This window comes from Mycetomoellerius zeteki, unplaced genomic scaffold (genome assembly GCF_001594055.1).
Source record: "Mycetomoellerius zeteki isolate Tzet28-1 unplaced genomic scaffold, Tzet1.0 scaffold2, whole genome shotgun sequence".
NCBI classification, from domain to species: domain Eukaryota; kingdom Metazoa; phylum Arthropoda; class Insecta; order Hymenoptera; family Formicidae; genus Mycetomoellerius; species Mycetomoellerius zeteki.
The window spans coordinates 74,734-96,745 of NW_017256956.1; the positions used below are offsets into that span (position 1 = coordinate 74,734).

General features: G+C 32.1%; 4 protein-coding genes across 7 annotated transcripts; 2 read left to right on the top strand and 2 right to left on the bottom strand.

Moving 5' to 3' along the window:
• Window positions 1-370: 370 nt before the first annotated feature.
• Window positions 371-4,548, top strand: LOC108722237 (metaxin-1). Of its 2 annotated transcripts, XM_018447226.1 has the most exons (6): window positions 371-804; window positions 1,684-1,934; window positions 2,594-2,759; window positions 2,894-3,280; window positions 3,732-3,792; window positions 4,458-4,548. In XM_018447226.1, exons 1-6 carry the CDS (start codon window positions 718-720, stop codon window positions 4,472-4,474), a joined length of 969 nt encoding a protein of 322 aa, XP_018302728.1. In that variant the 5' UTR covers window positions 371-717; the 3' UTR covers window positions 4,475-4,548. The 2 variants fall into 2 exon arrangements, with proteins under 2 accessions (XP_018302728.1, XP_018302729.1); XM_018447227.1 differs by lacking the exon at window positions 3,732-3,792 and having other exon boundaries at window positions 376-804.
• A 189-nt stretch (window positions 4,549-4,737) lies between these two features.
• Vps45 (vacuolar protein sorting 45) lies at window positions 4,738-7,510 on the bottom strand. The gene is made up of 8 exons (XM_018447225.1): window positions 7,216-7,510; window positions 6,831-7,029; window positions 6,582-6,731; window positions 6,108-6,487; window positions 5,644-5,916; window positions 5,390-5,554; window positions 5,059-5,288; window positions 4,738-4,971 (listed from the first exon to the last, which is right to left on the bottom strand). The coding sequence occupies exons 1-8, from the start codon at window positions 7,306-7,308 to the stop codon at window positions 4,773-4,775; spliced, it is 1,689 nt and encodes a 562-aa protein (XP_018302727.1). The 5' UTR covers window positions 7,309-7,510; the 3' UTR covers window positions 4,738-4,772.
• A 2,656-nt stretch (window positions 7,511-10,166) lies between these two features.
• TfIIA-L (transcription factor IIA L) lies at window positions 10,167-14,006 on the top strand. Of its 3 annotated transcripts, none has more exons than XM_018447220.1 (7): window positions 10,167-10,465; window positions 11,501-11,705; window positions 12,062-12,385; window positions 12,789-12,997; window positions 13,130-13,279; window positions 13,348-13,437; window positions 13,542-14,006. In XM_018447220.1, the coding sequence occupies exons 1-7, from the start codon at window positions 10,442-10,444 to the stop codon at window positions 13,647-13,649; spliced, it is 1,110 nt and encodes a 369-aa protein (XP_018302722.1). In that variant the 5' UTR covers window positions 10,167-10,441; the 3' UTR covers window positions 13,650-14,006. The 3 variants fall into 3 exon arrangements, with proteins under 3 accessions (XP_018302722.1, XP_018302723.1, XP_018302724.1); XM_018447221.1 differs by having other exon boundaries at window positions 13,133-13,279; XM_018447222.1 differs by having other exon boundaries at window positions 12,107-12,385.
• A 3,911-nt stretch (window positions 14,007-17,917) lies between these two features.
• On the bottom strand, window positions 17,918-21,314 carry Pex13 (peroxisomal biogenesis factor 13). The gene is made up of 5 exons (XM_018447219.1): window positions 20,928-21,314; window positions 20,100-20,348; window positions 19,076-19,323; window positions 18,793-18,999; window positions 17,918-18,567 (listed from the first exon to the last, which is right to left on the bottom strand). The coding sequence occupies exons 1-5, from the start codon at window positions 20,990-20,992 to the stop codon at window positions 18,167-18,169; spliced, it is 1,170 nt and encodes a 389-aa protein (XP_018302721.1). The 5' UTR covers window positions 20,993-21,314; the 3' UTR covers window positions 17,918-18,166.
• Window positions 21,315-22,012: the final 698 nt, after the last annotated feature.

Consider the following 22,012-nt stretch of genomic DNA (forward strand, 5'->3'; position numbering starts at 1 on the left):
CGTACGACGAAAATCGGATGCAGTGTGAATCCAGCATAAGGTCCATTCACTAAAGATTCTGGGGGTCGATTATGTATCTCGAAATAATGTGAAAATTACAAAAGCGAGCAAATTCACTAGAATACTCATAATTTAATTGGTCACTAACTAGTGAATTTGCTCACTTATAATTTTCACCTCATTCGAGATACATAGGCTGCGTTCCACTTAACGCTCACAACGCTCGTGGAATCATTTCATCCTTGTCGTTTATGAAATGTTAAACAAGGACAAACGATGTTCGCGAGCGTTGCGAGCATTAAGTGGAACGCAGCCATAATTGACCCCCTGCTCCTTCCAGCTGTGCCGTATTACACTTTAAAGTGAAAAATACACGAGGTCCGTTCACGTTGTTGGAGAGGTTCTTCTCCGAGTTGTTTGCACTCAGCATCTTCGCTTTTTCTCTTTTCAACGTCCGAATATATATTTATCTCATTTTAAGTGCAAAAGTTCCTGGAGATTTCAAACAACCCGGACAAACCTATGATTGGACGTGGAGCAGAAAACGAAGGCAGAAAAGTGCAAAAAGTTCGGCTACTTCGGGAGGCCGTTCTAACCTGCAACATGTCACGCAACGCTGTATTGTTTACCGTGAAAGGGATCCTCGGCGGACGAGGAACTTACTACCGAGCGGTTCGCAAGCGCGTGTAGTCTCACTGGCGATGCAAATTTTCGAAAATGACCAACGCCGAGATGCTACAGCTGGACGTGTGGAAGGGCGATTGGGGCCTGCCGTCGGTCGACATAGAATGTTTGCAAGTTCTGGTGCGTTGAGTCGATGAGTATAGGTTATGGTACGCGCACGTTGATTGATTTCGGCGGTCCTCTTTTTCTCGTATTCATAGAATTCGCCGAGTGCGATACGTGCGAGAAATCGAGTATCTTTCCCGTAGTGTGGATTCTTCGACCAACTTAAGAATCTTTGAAAAATGTCAGAGGCACCTGCGGCTCCGGAGCAATTATTCTAATTGAAAATAAGAGACTTGACAGAACTTTTACCTTTAAAAAAAAAGCAGATGATAGAGCAATATTCCTTAGATAATTTTTATTGAATTTTAATAGAATTTTCATTCAAAATTTACTTACAAAGGTATGTAATATTATAGTTGGTCGAAAAAGTCATTGAAAAAAGAAAAGGATACTTGCTATCTTAGAAATGTATCAAAGAACAATATGACATGTGTAGAGATATCAGGATGTCTAAACTATTGACTAGATATGACTCCAGTAAAATGAAAGCAAGAAAGATACAAATACTTAACTGCTTCATTACATCAAGTTTAACTTGTTGAAAGCTGAGTATTAATTGAGTTTCAATAGCCATCCAAATCATAATGATCTATATACTATCAGAAATTATAACTATATATTATCAGAAATTATAATTTATTATTGAAGACTCATTGGGTGCATTCAGTACTATATATATAACTGCTCACTGAACGCTTAGTGAGTTCTTGCATCTGATTGGCATATTCCATTAGAAGTAAAAATATAGACCAAACAGATACAAGAGCTCACTGAGCGTTCAGTGAGCGGTCGTGGTACTAAATGCACCCAATGTCTTAATTTATCTAATCATAACATCCTGATGATGTAGCAGGTTGTGACTCATTTCCTAATAAAGTGTCATGTTATTTGTAGGCATATGCCAAATTCAGCGGGGTACCTTTAAAAATAAATCTAGCAAGCAATCCGTTTAGAACGCCAAACGGTCGATTACCTTTGCTTAAGGCTGGTCTACGTACTTTGGATACAGTTAAAGATATATTGCCCTTTTTTAGAGCAAAACATTATAATTCTGACTATACTTTAAACGATAAGCAATGTGCAGACGTCATGGCTTATGATGCTCTGCTTAAGGAAAAGTTGTATCCAGCCTTCCAATTTATATGGTATGAGGTATAGAAACTCATATTAGAATAAAATGCAACTCATTGCTTATGAAATCTCAATGTTATTAAAATTAATTTATTTGTAATAGAAAGACTGAGAAATTTGTTATTAATTCTATTGAAATTATGTAATTAAATCTATTACAAAATAAGTTATTTATTCATCATTATTGCTGAGAATTTTTATGAGAGATTTTATGAGAGAGATGTCTTCAAAGTTTAAAATTTTTACTTACTATTGTTTAGTTTAAAATGTTAGTTCATTAAATTCTATAGAATTTTTCTAACACTTTAAATGTTATTAGGAAAAACAATGTCAAGAAAGGCTTTCAGATATTATCTAAGAAAAGCTGGTTTTCTAATATGCAAAGTTCATAATTGCAAATGTCTAGTAATAAATTTGTGTTTAAAAAAAATAATATTTAATACTAAGATAAATGAATTATTTGTCTCAAGTAGTATAATATTAAAACATCTTTAAGCGTGAGATGCATATTATTCTGGTCATACATATTTGTCCAGTCCTTTAGTTTTGCACAAATTATTAATAGCTTCACATTAGCAGGTACATTTTAGTGTAATTAGAGTCTTATGCAAGATCATAGCTTTTCTAATTATAGCATATATAACATAAGATGTATTGTTTCAATTATTTTTAGGTGGATAGATAAAAAAAATCTAGATGAATTAGTTAGACCGTGGTACTGCAAAGCGCTGCCTTTTCCGTTTAATTTCTATTATCCAGGAAAATTTGAGCGGCAAGCACACGCCTTGATGCAAAGTTTATATCCTCTGGAAGATAATATAAATGTTATAGAAAATGAGGTATGTGTAACATGTAGAACAATTTAAAATATATTAAATGCATAGGAAGATATTTACATAATGAGAGAAATTTAATGTTTAATTGCAAAAAAAAAACTTATTTTGATTAACTTTAAGCATCTATATAACAACAGGTGTATTCGGAAGCACAAAAATGTTTAACGTTATTATCTATAAGGCTTGGAGATAGAAATTTCTTTTGTGGACAGCAGCCTAGCACAATAGATGCCGTTATATACTCATATCTAGCACCGTTGCTCAAGGCTCCATTACCAAATCCAGTCTTACAAAATCATCTGAAAGCCTGTACAAATCTAGTGAAATATGTGTCGCGTATATCACAGAGGTATTTTGAAGAAGAATATCAGACTTATGAGAAGCAGAGGGCCGAAAAGAATGTCGAAAGATTAAGAAGAGACTCTGAAACTGAATTTCCCAATAAAAGAAGAAATCAGATCCTTGCTGCGCTTGCTGCTACAATAGCAATGGCAGGATATGCATTATCCAGTGGTATTGTAGAGGTAAGTTCCGTTTATACAGAGAAAAAGATATAGTAGAATGTATATCGTAGACTCGTGGAGAATTCTCGCGATAGAATTTATGTTGGATATTAATTGGTTTTCCTATCTTCTTATCTTTATTTTGAGAACATTTAATACGAATTGTCTTTATCATAATAAGCCAAATCAATATATGTGTTTATTCATTTTTATAAATACTATAACAAATTTTTGCATGAGAAAATTTCTTTTTATATAACATAAAAATTTCTGTATTTTTACTTAGATTGGATATATTTTGTATAGCTAAATGTAATGTTTATAATCAATTTAGTAAAATATATTTGTAATATAGAGAAAGCATAAAATCTTTTATCATAAAAAGATACTATTTATGTAAATACATCTTTCTAAAGAAGAAGTAGTACAAAAAAAATGCTGAGGTTGAAGCTACAAGTAGCTTTATTTGTAGGTGCTAATATATTTGTTAAGAAGCAGAAAATTTATTAAAATTCCTAAGAAGAAAAGAAAACGTAAGTATTAGTTGCACATTGATAATATATTTTTACATGGAAATTAACCAATTAATATCAATTTGTATATAGAATGAATACATTTTTTATTCTTACCGTATACACTTTAAAAGATTGCGATAAGTGGGTATATTGCAATTAAAGTGGTTAAATAGCTTATTTTTATTTAATCTTTGAAGTGGAAAAATTACATTCCTGTGTAAATAACATTGGGAGGAAGGGATTTAAGCATTTTAACATTAGATGTAGAATTATATTTATAAAGTATTCTAATTTAATATAGATCTCTCATTAATACATTTAATAAAACTCTTAAATGTCTTATATGCATATTAATACTTTTGATGTATCAAAAGATGATAGAAGTAATATAAATAATTCAAGCATTATTCCTTAATAAAATGTTTAGAAATTAATAGATACTTAATTTTTTAAAATAATAAATAATTAAGAAAATATGAAGTTTCAGAGAAATGGAAATAGTTAATAAAATTTTTCATTTAGCTTTAAATAAATTTATTTCAACAGACTTTTAATTTGGAATATTCTATTATAAAAATGATAATGTAGAATATTCAAATCACAAGATTCAACAGCCAATATATATATATGTATTTTTTTGCTCACATTGCAATATTAAAAAAAATAATACATATTTATTAAAGGTACCAGTAAAGGATGACGAAATCTCAGATGTACCGATGGAATATATGCTGAATGACGAGGATGACGAATAACAGTTAGCAAAAAGAAAATTATGTTTTTATGACAAAGATAGGGAATGTAAAATTATTAAATTCACAAGAATATCCCGTTTCATGCAATATTTCGCAGTGATTCACGTTCGAAAGTCTTGGTGTGGAATAAGTCTTATATTCGTGACACAGAAAAAAAGAGAGGGAGATATTACATAATGTATAAATAGCAAAATATATAACAAAGTAAATAAATATTTTGGAATATGACATGTACCAACATTATTAATTTTTCCCGATTTTATATCGCATTAAGATACCACTAGTGGCATGGTGCACTTCTTCCGCGAAACTTTTAAAATTATGTATGGTGGTACCGCCTAGAATAATTTTTATACCCGGATTTTGCTTATTTAAGTTATAAACAGCCAAACTTTCTTCATAAGTTGTACCTCCAATCATAAATATTATTGTGTCTTGAGGTCTATAAAAATAGGACAATATGTTGTATATAATTTATATCTAATATGCATATGTATATGATTTGATATTTAATTTATAAGTAATTTACCTTCGTGACATTATCATGTTACCAAGATATGGGAATGCCTGAGTACTTAATCTTCCTTTTATCAAGTCCTCTAACGTTTCATTTATTAAAGGACAATGTTGCGTGTATATATTATCTACTCCACTTAATCCTTTGAATAACTTTTTGGTTATTTTAGCAACTGCTTCTCTATCAAATAAATTACTCTGTCTTGTGTTAACACCACTATATTCTAGTATATTATATACAAGCTGGAAATATGTCAGATTTGTATATTATGTATAAATATATATTTCTTTCCTAGTTCTTTATATATTTTTTTTTCGAAAACACATCAATTATGTATAAATACCTTAATATATTTGTCTGAAACATTCCTCTTCTTAAGTAATTCTACTAAACCGTTTATATCATTGCTCGCGTGTTTTTCATAATGCAGCGCATAAAGCATGACGAGTCGAACAGTATCCACATCTCGTACCTTTTGATTGCCGATAAGTGCTTTTATCTTCTGCAGCTGTAAACAGAACAATAAAAAAAAATATATGTATACATTTCAAAGAGATACATATCAAATATTTTTTAATCGTTTTGTAAAGATATTACCTGCGAGGAATGATCGGTTTGGCAACTTAGTTCTTGTTCCAATTCTGATACTTCTAATAAATTGTGCTTTTCCACAAGAGATGAAAGCTCTCCGACTACCGTAACATGTTTCGATACGGTACCAGAAAGTTTCTTGAAAAGCGGATACGTCTCTACGAAGTGCTTCATATCGGCTATGCTTTCAACCTTTTGATGCTTCTTTGCTTTCTTTTGAAATTCATCCATCAATTCTTTTATCGTTTGTCCTATTTCTCCAAAGTTTAGATACAAATTCTGCTCAAGAATATATTCTTTTAACATAAAAAATCTTTCGTAAAGAATAAAGTTTCAAAAATTATTTTAAAAATTAAAATAATTATACATAAAATGTTATTCAAAAGTATAATTTTTATTAATTTATATCTACTTCTGCTAGTGTTTCAAATATAAATGTACATATCAAATTAAATGAAGAATTTTCTTACATTTGCATAAAAGTCATCATGTTCTGCACTTAGAACAACTTCTTTCAATTCTTTCGAAATGCCTTTCACATGAGATAAGTTGACTCGATTATTATTAATTGTTAATAATTCGTGTACCATTGCTTGATACGTCCACTGATTCAGTAACGGCGTAACAGGATCGTCTCTCCTATCAACTATCAGAAGGAGAGGATTAGATTCCTGTCTGAATTCAAAAGAATTCGACTCTTTACTGAGCACTTCTCTTATTTTCTCTGCTAATCTCTTTGCCATATCTGAACTGTGTTGGTATCTAATATACGGGCATTTCTTTAATGATAACAAAACTGAAGTAATTCCTTGAACAGTTCTGTGTAAGTGCACCGGATCCCAAGTCAATCCTTTAATTGTAACACAAATGGATAATATGAAAAATAGTGTTTGTTAAAGTCTTTCTTACATCTATACAGCAACAAGTTCGTGAAACAATATTACCTTCGGAGCAGGCATTTATTCCAAGCGAAAATAAGTGTGGATTAATTGCTAGATAATCTGCATAGAATTCATGCACCTCCCTGACTACCTCTCGCTCATCGCTTTCTGCCAGTAGTTTTATATCAGCTTTGGCAATAATGTTACTGAAATCTTATTAAGTTTATTAACAATTAATACTTTTTATTCTCAGCTTAGTTCTTCAACGTCTTATTAAAAACATAATTTTTGCAAGGACATGATGTTACTTACAAATATAATATACTCCATATTTGGGGTAACTGAGCTCCTTACAAAGCAAATCGATATTTTCTTTTGTTGGTCTTACAAATACTATGCATGTCAAATGTTTCAATGTGTCATTATGCGCAGCAGTGTCTATCCGTTCGAACAGGTATACTTCTTTCATTAATATCTCAGACTGACTGTACAGCAGGCTGACTATACTTGTCTGAAATTTAAAAAAAAATGACAGAGGAATGACGATCTTTGAAACCTCGATTATTGCTCTGTTTGCAGCTGTTATATTGTTTGCGCTTAAAGTGAAATAGGTATGTAATTAGAGAGGAAAGATAGGAGAGGAATTCAGCTGCAACAAAAAAAAATAAACGTAATTCACAGTAATTATCGTGCCTACCGTTTGTTTATCCATTAGCAGAACTTTCATACCAGGGCCGCTGTCTTCTGTCATCCTCGTTATATAAAACTTCAAAGCGGTGACGACGTTCATCCTGACAGTTGAATTAGCGTCTGGTGTGGTTAAAGTATTACGCGCGCGTATATCACGCTAAATTCATATTTTGTTTAAATTAAACGCGATTAGTTGGGATGCATATGTATGGTCTCGTATATATACACTCCACATAAAACCTCTGGAGTACCATGACGCATACTACTAAATTTTGACAATCATACATAAAATTCATATATAAAACGTCGTTCGCAATGTCAGCTGATCCTGATTCTTCGTTGATTGGTCCGTTTCGAACATGGCGAGATTTGTCGCGTGACGTCATTCTGATTGGACTCCCATTAATCGAGCTCCTATTAATTTAATTAACGATTAAATATCAAGAAATAACTGTACTATTCTGCCCATTTTTTTTTTAACTGAATTGAATTGGTCATCTTTTTTATTTTTTTCTTCAAAGTGAAGAGAAAAGGAGAAAAGATATACCTGCGAGAAGTTTAGCTGAAAAGAACAAACTTTTTGTCCAGACAGAAAAATCATAAGATAAAAAATGACATTAATTTTAATTAGGTTAAACATCATTTAAAAATTCATTATTAAATCTAGATTGACATCATTCATTTGATAAAAAGTGATATCATTTGATAAATAATGGCTGCGTTCAGCAGACTCAACAGTTTTGCAACCGTTTTATGATTGTCTGCTGAGATAGGACCATTCTTCTAGATCTAAAAGTATGATCCAATTAGCGCGAAGGAAACTTCCAACAGTTGCAAAACAAACGTTCTGCTGAACGCAGCCAATGACATCAGTATAAATGCTCTCTTTCTCTTTTTTCTCCAAAAAATTAAGAAAAAAGGAGGAAAGATGAACCGTATAAATAGTTCTGTTCGACTTGCTTACTTTTTTTACACTTTTTATACTTAAAATAAGATACATATATATTTGGCACTGAAAAGAAAGAAAGCGAAGATGCTGTGTAAGCAAATCGAACAGACCATGATGTAAGGATACCAGGGGATCGATTATGTATCTCGAAATAATGTGAAAATTACAAAAGTGAGCAAATTCACTAGAATACTCATAATTTAATTGGTCAATAACTAGTGAATTTGCTCACTTTTGTAATTTTCACCTCATTTCGAGATACATAATCGACCCCCAGGGGTGCATTCGGGGAGACACTATTAGTGCTACTTGTATCATTCTATCTTCATTGTTTATTAAACGTAAAACAAAGATAGATGACACAAATAGCGCTAATAGCGCGCTCCTTGAATGTAACCCAGGGGGCTTATTACGATTCCTTGTAATCGTAATAAGTGAAAATTACAAAAGTGATTGAATTTACTAGAATATTTATAACTTCATTGGTTAACATCTAGTGAATTTGATCATTTTTGTAATTTTCACTTCGTCACAAAAAACGTAAAAGCTCCCAGGTGTTCCGTTCCCGTGGTTGCACAGTAGTAGCGTGAATTCTGGCAAAAAATTGATTGGCTATTCCAATATGCCAGCGTTATTAAACGCAGGAAAGTGCATACAGACAAAAATGTGATTAGTTGATTCTAGAGACCCTCTAATCAGAGTCGCGATATCAGACAGCCAGTTTTGATTGGTCCGCCATTTTTCAGCAATTTCAGCTAATTAAATATCTATATTATAGGAATGGGCGATGCGCGTATCATACGCTAAAATTCGTTTATAAATTAATCTATTTTGCGAAAAATCAATTTTTCCAACCAAGATGATGCCATTTTAAACCAATATATTTACAAAGAATCGTTTCTTTTTTTTAACAAGGTTAAAAACTTCGTCTACTTCGAATCGATATAATCGATTTTAAGGGTGAAATCACACGGTGTGGAAAAAGACTGCGGAATAGAGAATGCGTCATTGAAGCAACCAATCAGCGCTATTCCGAATAGCGCTGAATAGCGTTGATTGGTTGCTTCAATGACGCATTCTCTATTCCGCAGTCTTTTTCCACACTGTGTGATTTCACCCTTAGTGTTCCGATACGGATATCGCCCAAAGTATATACATTTGTATTATTGTTAAAATTAAACAAAACAAGATTAAACATTTTTAAGTTATTATTAGATAGATTTCTCACATTATATGTGGAAGTAATGCTTACTAAAAGAATTATGTTTTATCTTTTTTTTTTTATCAAAGTCATGCATTTTTATCATAGATATGCATTTTTCGTTGGTATCCAATTTTTTCCAACATTTGTTGCCCATAATATTCGACGTTTAGCATCACGCGGAAATATTTTCATTACGTAGCCTTTCGCTGCAGAATTGTGCAAAATGGGGCTGCACACCCAACCATTTTGCAATTATTTTTATTAATCTTCTAATAAGTCGTATTAATCTTCAAGAGCAGAAAGATATATACAGCTCACGAGAAACTATCAAGGTTAGAAAGAGACACAACGTATTCCTCTCTCTTTCGTGTGATTTTGCTGAAACTAGAGATCCTTAAGAGAAAGAGACCGTGAAGAGAGTCTCTAACTAGAGTCTCTTTTCTCGTGTCCCGACTCTGATTAGAGGGGCTGCGTTCAGCAGACTCAACAGTTTTGCAACCGTTTTATGATTGTCTGCTGAGATAGGACCATTCTTCTAGATCTAAAAGTATGATCCAATTAGCGCGAAGGAAACTTACAACAGTTGCAAAACAAACGTTCTGCTGAACGCACCCAATGAATCGATCTACCTTAAAATCGGATCCTTGCGAATCCATTAAAAAATCGATCTTTTAGAAAATCGAATCGAGATCGCACATCCCTATCATAGTATCTCGAAGACCCAATAGAGATCGGGTGCTCGTGTCGTAGGTCACGCGCGAGCATTGGCGAGTATACGCCGGGCCAGTCCGAAGGTTGTCGATCATTGTCGACGCTCGACGGTGTTCGTGTCTTCGTGGACGGAGTGTGGAACGGAGTGAGGCGGGTTGCTGCCGTGTGCATTGCATTTCGTTTTCACGAGTACCGATCGGATACGAGGCTTCCGAAACCTTCCTCTCTTCGTCTTTCGACGATGCACCGGTGTGACTTCTGAAAGTTCTGTAACGACGTGGACAAGATAACATCCTCGCGGATCATCGGTGTTTTGCTTCCCTTCCCGGTCGGGCGTGCGTCCACGCCGATCGTGCGTGTCGCGCCACGATGGCTCTCAGCCAGACCAGCGTGGTGAGTAGAAACCAGCGAGCATTACGCTCTGAACGTCCGCGTTTCACAGGCGTTTACGCATTCTGGACAATTCCCCGAGATAACGAGGGGCTTTCCTCCGGATTGTTCTGGATCTTTCGATATCCACCACAGAATGCCGCGCGCTCCGACGGCGCGGTACACTCGACCGCGGGAGCATCGGGGAAATCCTTGGCTCAGCATCTTGGCTGAAAGGTCCTAATGATGGCACGTTTACGTTGTTCAACGTGGCTCTCTGATTCTGGCGTACCATCATTTAATATTTAAATACCAAGCTGCGCCTTACATATGATATTTTACACACTGATATCTCTGAGCAAATATCCAAGTGTTTACATACTTGACTGGTGTATTGAAATAGAATCTTTTCCTTAATGTAGGAATTATCGGTATCTCTAGCTTGATGGAAATATTGGAATAAATTAAATTGGGACCAGTATAAATCTGCAAGTGCAGATTTATATGGGATACACAATTATGTTCTTTTTATGCTTCTAATATCTTTATAAATTTATTATTTGATTATTGTCAAAGAGGATTTAAATAGAAGATACTAATTTGAATGTATAAAAGATGTACAGAAATAATATAATTTGTATACAAATATCTATGCTTATACATAATAGATTTATATTTTAATTTTCGAATAGCAATTCATTTACATATTTATGCTTATGTAATATTTATTGGTACAACTTAAGATAAATTATAATTTATAGAAATATACACTATATTCTTTAAGCATATGCACTGAAAAGATTTAAATTTTAATGAATATTTGTTTGAACACTACTAAATAAATATTTACTAAATGCAAACACATTTATGTGATACAAGAAAATTAATGTGATTTAGCAATTACTTTTTTATTAAGTAGATATTTATTTATTGTAAATAAATGTTTAGTACTATAAATATATATTAAAATTTAATAAATTTTTTCTCAGTGTATATATATTTTTAATATTCTTGCAATGTCAAAAGGACTCAATACTACATAAATCATTTTATATACAGCTGAAATTGTACAACACTGTGATAGAAGATGTAATATCAGGAGTACGAGAGTCGTTTATAGATGAAGGTGTGGATGAGCAGGTTTTACTAGAGCTCAAGCAAATATGGGAAGGAAAATTAATGGCTAGCAAGGCCGTGGAATTAAATCCAGATCCACCAGAGCCGCAAGTTCCTCAAATCAATACGCACAAAGCTGTCAATAAAGGTAAGCATTGATTGTAGATATTGTTACTTTTGACAACTTTGAAGATTCAAAGTTTTGAAAGAATTTGAATTTTTGAAATTAATTCTGAACATTAAGAAGTTTGAAGTGCTTTGAAAACTTCAGAGTTGAAAGTTAACTTTGAAAATTTGAATTCTTTCAAAACTTCGACTCTTCAAAGTTGTCAAAAATAATAGCTTTAATTGATAGATTGAACGTATAATTAACAAATGATTTATTACAGTGAATTGCAATATAATTTATGCAAGGTGGTTCACTGTTACTGAGTGTAGAACATTCAGTAATGGTGATGCATTTTGTATGAATAAGTTATTGCTATAAATTTGATGTTGTAACAGCTAATATAGGAAATCATTTTGTACAACCATCTGCTGGAAATACAGTACCGCAAACACAACCTCAACAACAATCGCAACAGCAGCAGCAAGTGCAAGCACAGTCACAGCAATCGTCGCAACCTCAACAACACACGCATCCTTCCACAGGAACAACATTGCAGCAACAGCAGCAACATTCGACGACGCCGGTGCAGCAAGTAGTGACTGCTTCAGCTGTGCTCGAACGACAAGTACCCATACAGATCACCTTACCTCCACAAGCTGGTATTCCGGACGGACCACAACGTATTTTAAGCATACAAGTTCCTGCATCTGCTCTTCAAGGTGAGGCTTTTATTGTGCTTCATTAAAACCAACTTGTGTAACACAAATTGATTTGTATATTTCATATCTTGTTAGATATAATTTTCATAGTATAAATCTCCATAAAGTTTTGTATAATAAAAATATATTTACATATATATTGTAATATGAATATATAGATCTATTTATATTGTATTTTTTGTTATTATTTATTTTGAGGCTTGTTCTTATCTGAACTTCCTGCACAGCTCGTCTTTCCTCCTTTTTTCTCTACATTGGAAAAAAAGAGAGAAAATAAAGTAAAAAGTTCAGTTAAAAAGAACAGGTCTATTATGTAAAAAAAATCTTTTGTAAATACACATACATACACACATGTCAACTATTTATCTATGTAAATAAAAAGATTATTTGTTTTTCTTTTCAGCAAACCAGCTGCATACAATTTTAACAGGTCCGGTAATTTCCGCCGCTATGGGTCTTCCAGCAAATTTAGCTTCGACTCTATTACAACAACATGTAAATTCTACATTGCAAGGGCAAGCAGCATTAACTCCATTACAAGTGAATCAGCCTCTTCAAGTGGTTACACAAAGTACAAACAGTGTTGTTACACAAAGGCCACCTCAAAATCAGGTAGAAGGAAATATTTAGTCTACGCAGACTGAGAGAACATAATGTAAAAGATAAGATAATAGATAAGTGCTTACACGTACACATGTATGTATATTATATAGGTAACATATCATACATTATTCATTTTTCCAACAGCAAAATAATATAAATCAGTTAGACGGAGGAGTCGGTGATTCTACTGACGATGACGATGAAGAGGAAGAAGAGGATAACGACGATGATGACGAAGATATTGATGAGAAAGAGGAAGAAGAAAATGATGAGGCTGCGGCTCGTGAAGAGGTTAATATTTATAAATAAATTTCACATAAGTTGAGCGATTGTCTCACAAGAGGAATTATTTGTATTAGGAACCCCTTAATTCCGAAGATGATGTTACGGACGACGATCCTACTGATCTCTTCGACACCGATAATGTAGTCGTCTGCCAGTACGATAAGGTATGATAGTGATTTATGTTTAAGTTTACGATAAAGTTTATGTAATACTCTGTACATTACGATGTTTCAACTCGGAGTCACATGCGATAACGTTTTATTTTCAGATTACAAGGAGTCGGAATAAGTGGAAATTTTATCTGAAGGACGGTATAATGAATCTAAGTGGAAAAGATTATGTGTTCCAAAAGGCAAATGGGGACGCTGAATGGTAACTCTTAAGTGCGTTGTGAATATCGTGTTGCCCACAGTAAGCTCGACTCAGGGAGACTGCATATAAAGGCAACTTGATGATGTGTTCACGTGAAATCACGTTAATATGACAGATATGATAATCTCTACGGCGATTCTTCTATCGATTGCGTGATGCTGCCGCAGGCAAGGAAATTTACAGTATAGGGGAACAATGACGAACATTATCACATTATTAGAAATATCATTGTTAATTTTGTGTTGTATCTTTAGCCCTCTGAATAGCAGAATATTCGAGATATTTAGACATTCTACATTTAGCCGATTCTACTTGTTGAAATTAAATAAGTCACAAACGTTAAAAATATGTTAGATTTTATTTTTTTTATTCTATTACTATTATGCAGTCTTGAATATTCTACATTAATATATTAATTACATTTTTCTTTCGAATTATATTTTTCTGAATATAAGAAAATTCAAGACTGAAAGTCAAGAGAAACATAGGGGGCTAATATGCATGATTTCATATAGTGCAAATTACGAATATATAAATTTAAAAAAATTGTACAAGAATCTCTCTCCTACTGTTAGTCATACGTTAGTGGAAACTTGCTTGTGGGCGCCGAGATTTCTTCTAAAACGATCCACGACGGATTAGTTAGCTTTTTCTAGCAAATGAATGAACTTTATTGGAGCGGGAATGCGTTATGTATATATATTGACTGAATGATTGTGTGTACATATATATATATATATACAAGGTGTTTTATTTTAAGTGATATGGTCGATTATTTCGCGAATCGATGATTTTATTGAAAAATTTTCGAACGAAAGTTGCATGGCTTGACGGAGAACACATGATGAAAATGACTTGACCTTGAGTGACCTTGTCAAAATCAGGTCAAAGTCATTAATAAGGTTTTTTAAATTTCGTTAAGTACTTGTTAAGTTATAAGGCAAGACCGATCACTGATCCGGCCGATTAACAAATGAAATACATGGATAACGCCGGTGGTACTGTAACTTTCAAGCTCCATAACTCGGAAAATACTTAATGAAAAATAACTTTATTATAGTATTTTGGAAAGCTCTCGAGATAATTTACAAGAATATATAATAAAAAATGGGTTTCCATTTAAAAAAACATTAATGACCTTGATCTGATTTTGACAAGGTCACTCAAGGTCAAGTCCACATTTCCATCATGTGTCCCCCTTCAAGCCATGCAACTTTCGTTCGAAAAATTTTTCATTAAAATCATCGATTCGCGAGATAATATCACTCAAAATGAAACACCCTGTATATACACACACATATATATATATACGTGGGTGGTTCAAGTCAAACCAGGACTTTTATTCTCATGAATATAAAAATAAAAGTCCTGGTTTGACTTGAACCACCCACGTATATATACACATTGGCAAAAGCATCATATCGATTAGTGGATCTAGAGCCACTAACATCACGGATAATGAATGTGAAAATTATGTACTCTACTGATATATACATAATATATATTATATACATATATATATTTTGAAATCCTCAATTATGAACTTTTTCATGTGGAAGAAAGTTGAGGACTTCCATTTTCTATTTGTGATGATCTAAAAACAATACGATATCGTATGTATGTTTGAGTTGAAGGATTTTAAAGGATTGCAAAACCATCGTTTATATATGTGATTTGGAACAATAAATGTGTCTTACTACTGTTACCAGGATTGACAAATTCATTTAGCAGAAGGAATGGAGGACATTTCAGCATTTAAGAGATCTATTATCGGTGTTTCACTGAGAAAATTTAGATTGCTCTGTAAGTGATAAAACTTAATTTTTATTTTACTCAAAATCTTTAGAATAATTTAATATTGTTAAGTGTTGTAACATATTTTCCATTTAATTTTTAGATTTTTATCTAATATTTAGCAATTATCTATTTGGAGTTGTATTAAAAAATTATATTAACTAACTTTCAGAACAATTTAAACCGTCTTAGTCAAATAAGTTATAAAATTCGAATTAGAGAGCAAATTTTGTTATTACACGCGCTAAAGTTTAAACAAAATTAGTGAGTGTGTATAAAAATTTATTTTTAAATCATAATTTGTGAATGGAGATTAATGTTTATTAATTTAAGATAATTGTATAATTGGGGAACGATATAAACAGATTTCTTCAAAACTGACAATGTGATTATGAATATGCCAAAATAGTGTGCAATTTTTGTATTGTATTGTATCTCTCTTTGCCGAAGATTCTTCGAATAATGACATTTTTTAATCTAGGTAATTTATTTTAAAAATTTGGCCAAATCTCTAATCTTATGAGATTACCAAAAAAGCGTATATATTTTATGAAAATTTTGGTAAAAATCATATATCTTGTAGAATATGATAATATACAGGTGCTGTTCGTAAAATATTACGGTATCTACATGTTGTTCGCCATATGCCTTATATATTCCAAGTTTAACTAAACTTCTTGGAAAATAAATGTTTCACAAGAAAACTGTACTCTATAAATGTGCATGTATGCGTGTGTGTGCATGTTAGTTTAAAAACTTTTGGGCAATCGTAATTTCTTTAACGATGGGCATTCAAAGTTCATAATTATATCCTTTATTTTGTTTTGTATTTATTGTTATATGTACACGTTTAAATCGATGCTTATCTTAAGTTTTATGGGATTGTTCCTAATTAGATTTTGATTGATACAATTTTTGGTTCTCAAACTCACATTTACAGGCAGTTTAATGGTAAAACATTTTATTTCATTAAAATCCTTTATGTAATAATATTTCTTTTTCCAAATGAACCACGGAAATAAGAGTCATTTCTCATTAGACTCTTCAAACATAAAATAAAACATTTTTTTATAACCTATATCTTTCAACATATATCATCTAGCATACAATAAAATTTAATAAATTTTATTCAAAACGCCATAAATAGAAACATTCTCAACGTTGAAGAATTAGGATTGTTAAATCTCACAAATTCAATATCTTAAATTTTCATTAGCGAAAAAATGTGCCTACATATATATATATATATGTACATATAAGTTTTTAAATTACCTCCATTATAAAATACTACATGAAGCTAGCAGAAAAAGTAGTTATATAATAAAAATATTACAAAATGTACAAAACTTTAATTGCACACATTAAAAATAATATAGTTTTTTCCGAACAATTGTATCTATACTTCAGCGCATTTCCATCGGGTTTTTTAATTCGGCAACAAAAAAGGCAGACTGCTTTACTAATTGAAGCAGTTCAATTTTTTATCACATATTGAAGTCTACGTAGATTAAAAATTACATATGTTTAGATATAGGATTTGTAAATAGGATTATATATTTTGAATTTATAATAATATTTATATAAACTCTAACCGTCAGTGATTTTCGATATCGAATATGTCATGGAGATTTTGCACTTTCGAACAATTTCATATTTGAAATAATCTGCAGCTAATATTGCAGCTAATTTTTATGCCATCTATCTGATTTCAGAGTACAAACGCAATTTTATTGCCCTGTGCTTCCTTTTACGTATAAGATTTGTGACACTATATTGTAAATATTTAAAGGGAGCTTGTGACATACAACTTATCAATTCCTCTTGTTCCATGAGAGTAAGCAGTTACAATCAATTAATTAATTGTGAATAAAAAATTATAAAATTTTGGATAAACTCTTACTAACGTGTGTCTTTGAGATATTTAAATATATATTATTGACATTTTAATTTCCTAAATATGCGGTTATGTTAATGGACTTTTATATGGGTTTTATTATATTTAAAATTTATTAATGACATACTGAAGATGGCGAAATTTTGGCCGAAATTTTATGTAGAATTTTATATCATTAACTGAAGATTTTAAATATATGACTTTTCACTACGAAAATCTGCGATATATGCTCGTTATTACTGTTTATAAAATTTTGGCATAAAATTTTTAAGTGTTCAACGAGTATGAATGTTATTGCAACTAGATACAAATGCGAGATCGAAATATCGCATTTGCAGAAATTCATTTTAAAAAATTTGGATGCACGTTTGTGAAACACAGTTCGTACTTTTTTCTTTTTTTTTTTTAATTAAATATCGAATTAAAGCCTTAAATTTGTTTAATACGTACAAATATATTTTTAATATGTACAAATACAAATGTTACAAACTCCTCTTTATTCGGATAACTTAATATATAAAGAGATAATATATTACTGTGTAAAATAAAAATAGCAAAATCGTATTTTATGGTAATTTGTGAGCTTTTCCCCAATAGAAATAAATCATTAAGTGTCAAGTAAATCGACTAACGTAATTTAATCACATATTGAAAATGATTCACTGCGCTTTGTTTGATACCTAGTAAATATGGCGTGTTTTGTAATATTACTTTATATCAGTCATGTCCTATAAAGATATAATAGGCCATTTAAAGTAGACAATGTCACTTTGTGAACGATTTAAATGTCACTATTTGAATGATTTAAATCAAGATCTTTCAATAAATTTCGACTAAAATAGATCGTCTTTAATATTATTCTCAGAAAAGTCAGCATTTTGTTGGCCAGTGTTAGGTTCTACCGTATTCATCTGTTCGTCAGAAGCGGTTGCATTTTGCATAGAAGTTGGAATTACCGTAGATGTAATGACATTTCCATTGTTTTCCGATTCTGATTTTCTCTTCAATTGTCCGACTATAGTTATATAATTAGCAGGTACCAAACCGACATTCCTATTATCGGTGGCTATCCACCAACCTGGTATGCTCTTAGATTGCAGGGAGCGCGGCGCCAACCATATTTTTTGACCAGTTCTCAGGCTCAATTCCTCATTAGAAACTGCCATGAAATCGTACATTGCTGTTGCTACACATACTGGATCCTCGCATTTCACCCATTCTTTCGGATCATTAACTGTAAATTTAACCAATATATAAAGTATCAAAACATATCTTAAAAGAAATTACAGTAAGGAAAAATTAGTTTATATACGAAGTGGCATTTTATTTTTGTAAAATTTTTATTAAAATGATTAGACATTTTTCCAAGCATAAAAGTTTAGTGACGGAAGATCGTTATTTGTAAAAATGTATCACGTATTTAGATTAAAAATGGACTTAAAGATGCAAAAGCAATTACCTTTTATTTGATTTTGCCTTATGTTACTCGTTATCTTATGAATTAAATATGGAATAGCGACAAACGCTCCGAGGAGTAAAATATTCATCCAAGGAGAAATCCTTTCGTTCGTTGTCGTCGTCGTCATTGGTGTCTGTTCTCCGTTTGTTAGTTGTGATATTGATTGCTGCCACAAGTCTTCGACGACAGCATTTTGCGTTTGAAGACCTAGCAATAGAATGATTATTAAACGATAATAAATTATGTAAATAGGCAAAAAAGGTTTGGTTATATAAAAACCTACCAAGCATAAATAAAATCCTTCTGTAAATCCATTTCATGGCGCGGATTAAAGCAAACGTGCTTAATAACTGGCCGATTGTTGACCGCAGTCTACCGATATTATCTGCCACGCTTAAAATCGCACGGAAGGAATTTGTCAATGCAAAATATGTTGATTCCAGTAACATTGTGATGGACGAAAATGTATGTAATACGGTCTCTACTACACGAAAAGTCGATCTTGTGCTCTCCTCTACATACTGTTGAAATCTGCAATATGAAAAGCGAACCCTTTAATGTTCTATCAATTGTTTCTATCCATGCAATTTAATTTTAATCTTGATTTAATTTACTCTTTATCTTTTTCTCATTCTCAAGCTGGTATTCAGAGGCAGCTCTTATATTTAAGACTGTTCTAAGTACAATCTCAAGACAATCATAAGAATGGCGTATTAGCATTGGCTGCGTTCAGCAGAGAAAACTAATCAGTTAGCGCTTAGTGATTCTTCAATATATGGTTCCTATATTTACACTTAGGTCCAGTGAAGTATTAAAGGCAAGAACCAATCATATTAAAGAATCACTAAGCGCTAACTAATTAGTTTTCTCTGCTGAACGCAGCCATTACTTAAGATGATTTTGAAATAAAAACAGAATATGAATATCGGCATTTTAAAATAAGAGAAAGATAAAAAGTTAATAAAAATTGGTAAAATTAAAGAGATTAAAGTTAATTTTTGGTAGAAATGAACATTTTATATATATATATATAATCCAAGAAGCTTGGATGTAACTGAAGATACTTTTTCAAACAAGAATTTAAAACTCAGGAGAGATATATTAATAATTGAATTTGCATTAGATCTATTCTTTTTGACTGCATAATCTATACTTTTTCTTGAGTTCATTGAGACTGAATTACTACGTCTTTCTTAAACACAATATATCAATTAAGAAAGTTCTACATTTTTATCCTTTCATTATTTTATATTTCAGTAGTTAATTCTCAATTAGATACTTATAGATGACCTCCTTTTCCAATATACCTATTTTCCACATCACCACTATGTCCTCCAATTTGTCCATAGCTGTTGCCAGAATAGGGAATGTAACTACCAAAAGATCCATATCCACCGTAACCTCTGTAACCTCCATATCCATAATTGCCATAGCCATAACTCGAACCATATGGTCTATAATCGTTATATCCTAAATAACTTTGAACTGGCTGGCGAGGTGGTAACGGAGGTGGAATGGCTCCAGCTCCAGTTTGAAAGGAGTGTGATCCCGGCATGCTGGACAGGGTCAAAATTTGCATTGTTTGTTTTAAATGTCATTGAGACAGGCGTCAATCTAATCACTTTCTATGTGAAATAGAAAATTGTAATCTATATATTTCAAATGTATAAAAGAATTATTATTAAATGATTATCAAGAGAAAGAGAGAGCTGCATACTAAAGTATCAAAAGGCCTGTTTTTTTTTTAGCCAAACTTAAATTCTTGCACAGTTTATCTTTTCTCTCTAATGCAAAAAAAAAAGAGAAAAGCTGAACTGTGCAAGAAGTTCAGCTAAAAAGAACAGGCTTAATAACAATCTTACAATTAAAAGATTAAATCTACTGAAAATGATCAAATATTTATTTTAGATATACACACAACTATTCTTTTTTATTTTCTATGGCTCGAATAAACAAAGAATAAGACATCAAAACAGAATGTAAAGGCAACTGGTGTAGAATTCGGTCGCAAAATGATCAGCTGAATGTCTTGTGACATCACCATGATTCTGAGGATTGTTTGCAAGATTACTTCTGAGGATTGTTTGTAAGATTATTTCGAGGATACGCGTCGATACCAGACACCGATGTCTTACCTGGACGGAAAGCTAGAATTCCTGAGCTGATTACTATTGATATTGTTACTCCGTCTTGGTGCCATCGTTTTCGGATTTCACGTCTGTTTCTCCGAAGATCTTGCGATAGCGGCACTCGGCTGACTCGGCGTAGAACGTGCTAAAACCTGCTGATAGCGCAGTTCAAAGTTTCAAAGTTCAGCTGTGCACTTCCTTCATGTCCGAAGGATTTTCCAGCGATGACGGGGCACTCACTCACGTCAACTCATGTATACTTTTTTTCTTCTTAAGTCCGAGAATTTTGGACTCTTATGTTTAGTCGCGAAATTGCACGAAACGTTCCGCGTACGATAAATATTCGCATTGACGTATTAAGGCTCGTCCAGATGTGAGTACCCGCTTGTGTGTTAACGCCTGCGAAAGGAGAACAATGATCAATAAAACTGTCCGTTTTCGCGGGATTTTTGAAAACTCGAGTTTACGTAACTTTTATCAATTTCTCACACCTGGGTTCCATTGCATTTGAAACAATTTTCTAAAATATTTTTTTATTTAATTAAATAAAAATATACATAATTATATATATATTTATAATTAATATGTATATTAAAATTATATAATCGCTACAATAAAAAGATTTATGTAACATAAGATCAAATTAATGACGTGTTATATGAATTAATTTATATTTAAAAGCGATGTAACATACAAAAAATTCACAAGATATGTCTAAGATTTTCAAGCTTTGACATATGTCATTTTTAAATTTACAACTTACAGATATATTTTATACCAACAATGAAATATAAAAACATGATATAGAAAATGAATAATTAAAGAGATTCTCGCGCTACCTCCTAGTCAATAGACGGTTTATTCATAATAATATGTAAAACACAATTAAAATAATGGAATAAAAAAGTTATTAACAATATCTTATGCCATTATACATAATTATTGTTAATTTTATATGTTACTAAATATTTTTAAAATGACAAAATAAAAATTGTAAGATGCTCATTTGATGTATACACATCGTCCATTTGACATAACACCTTGATCAAAAAGTTCCCGGAATTACCACCAGGTGATGCTCTGAGTTAGCT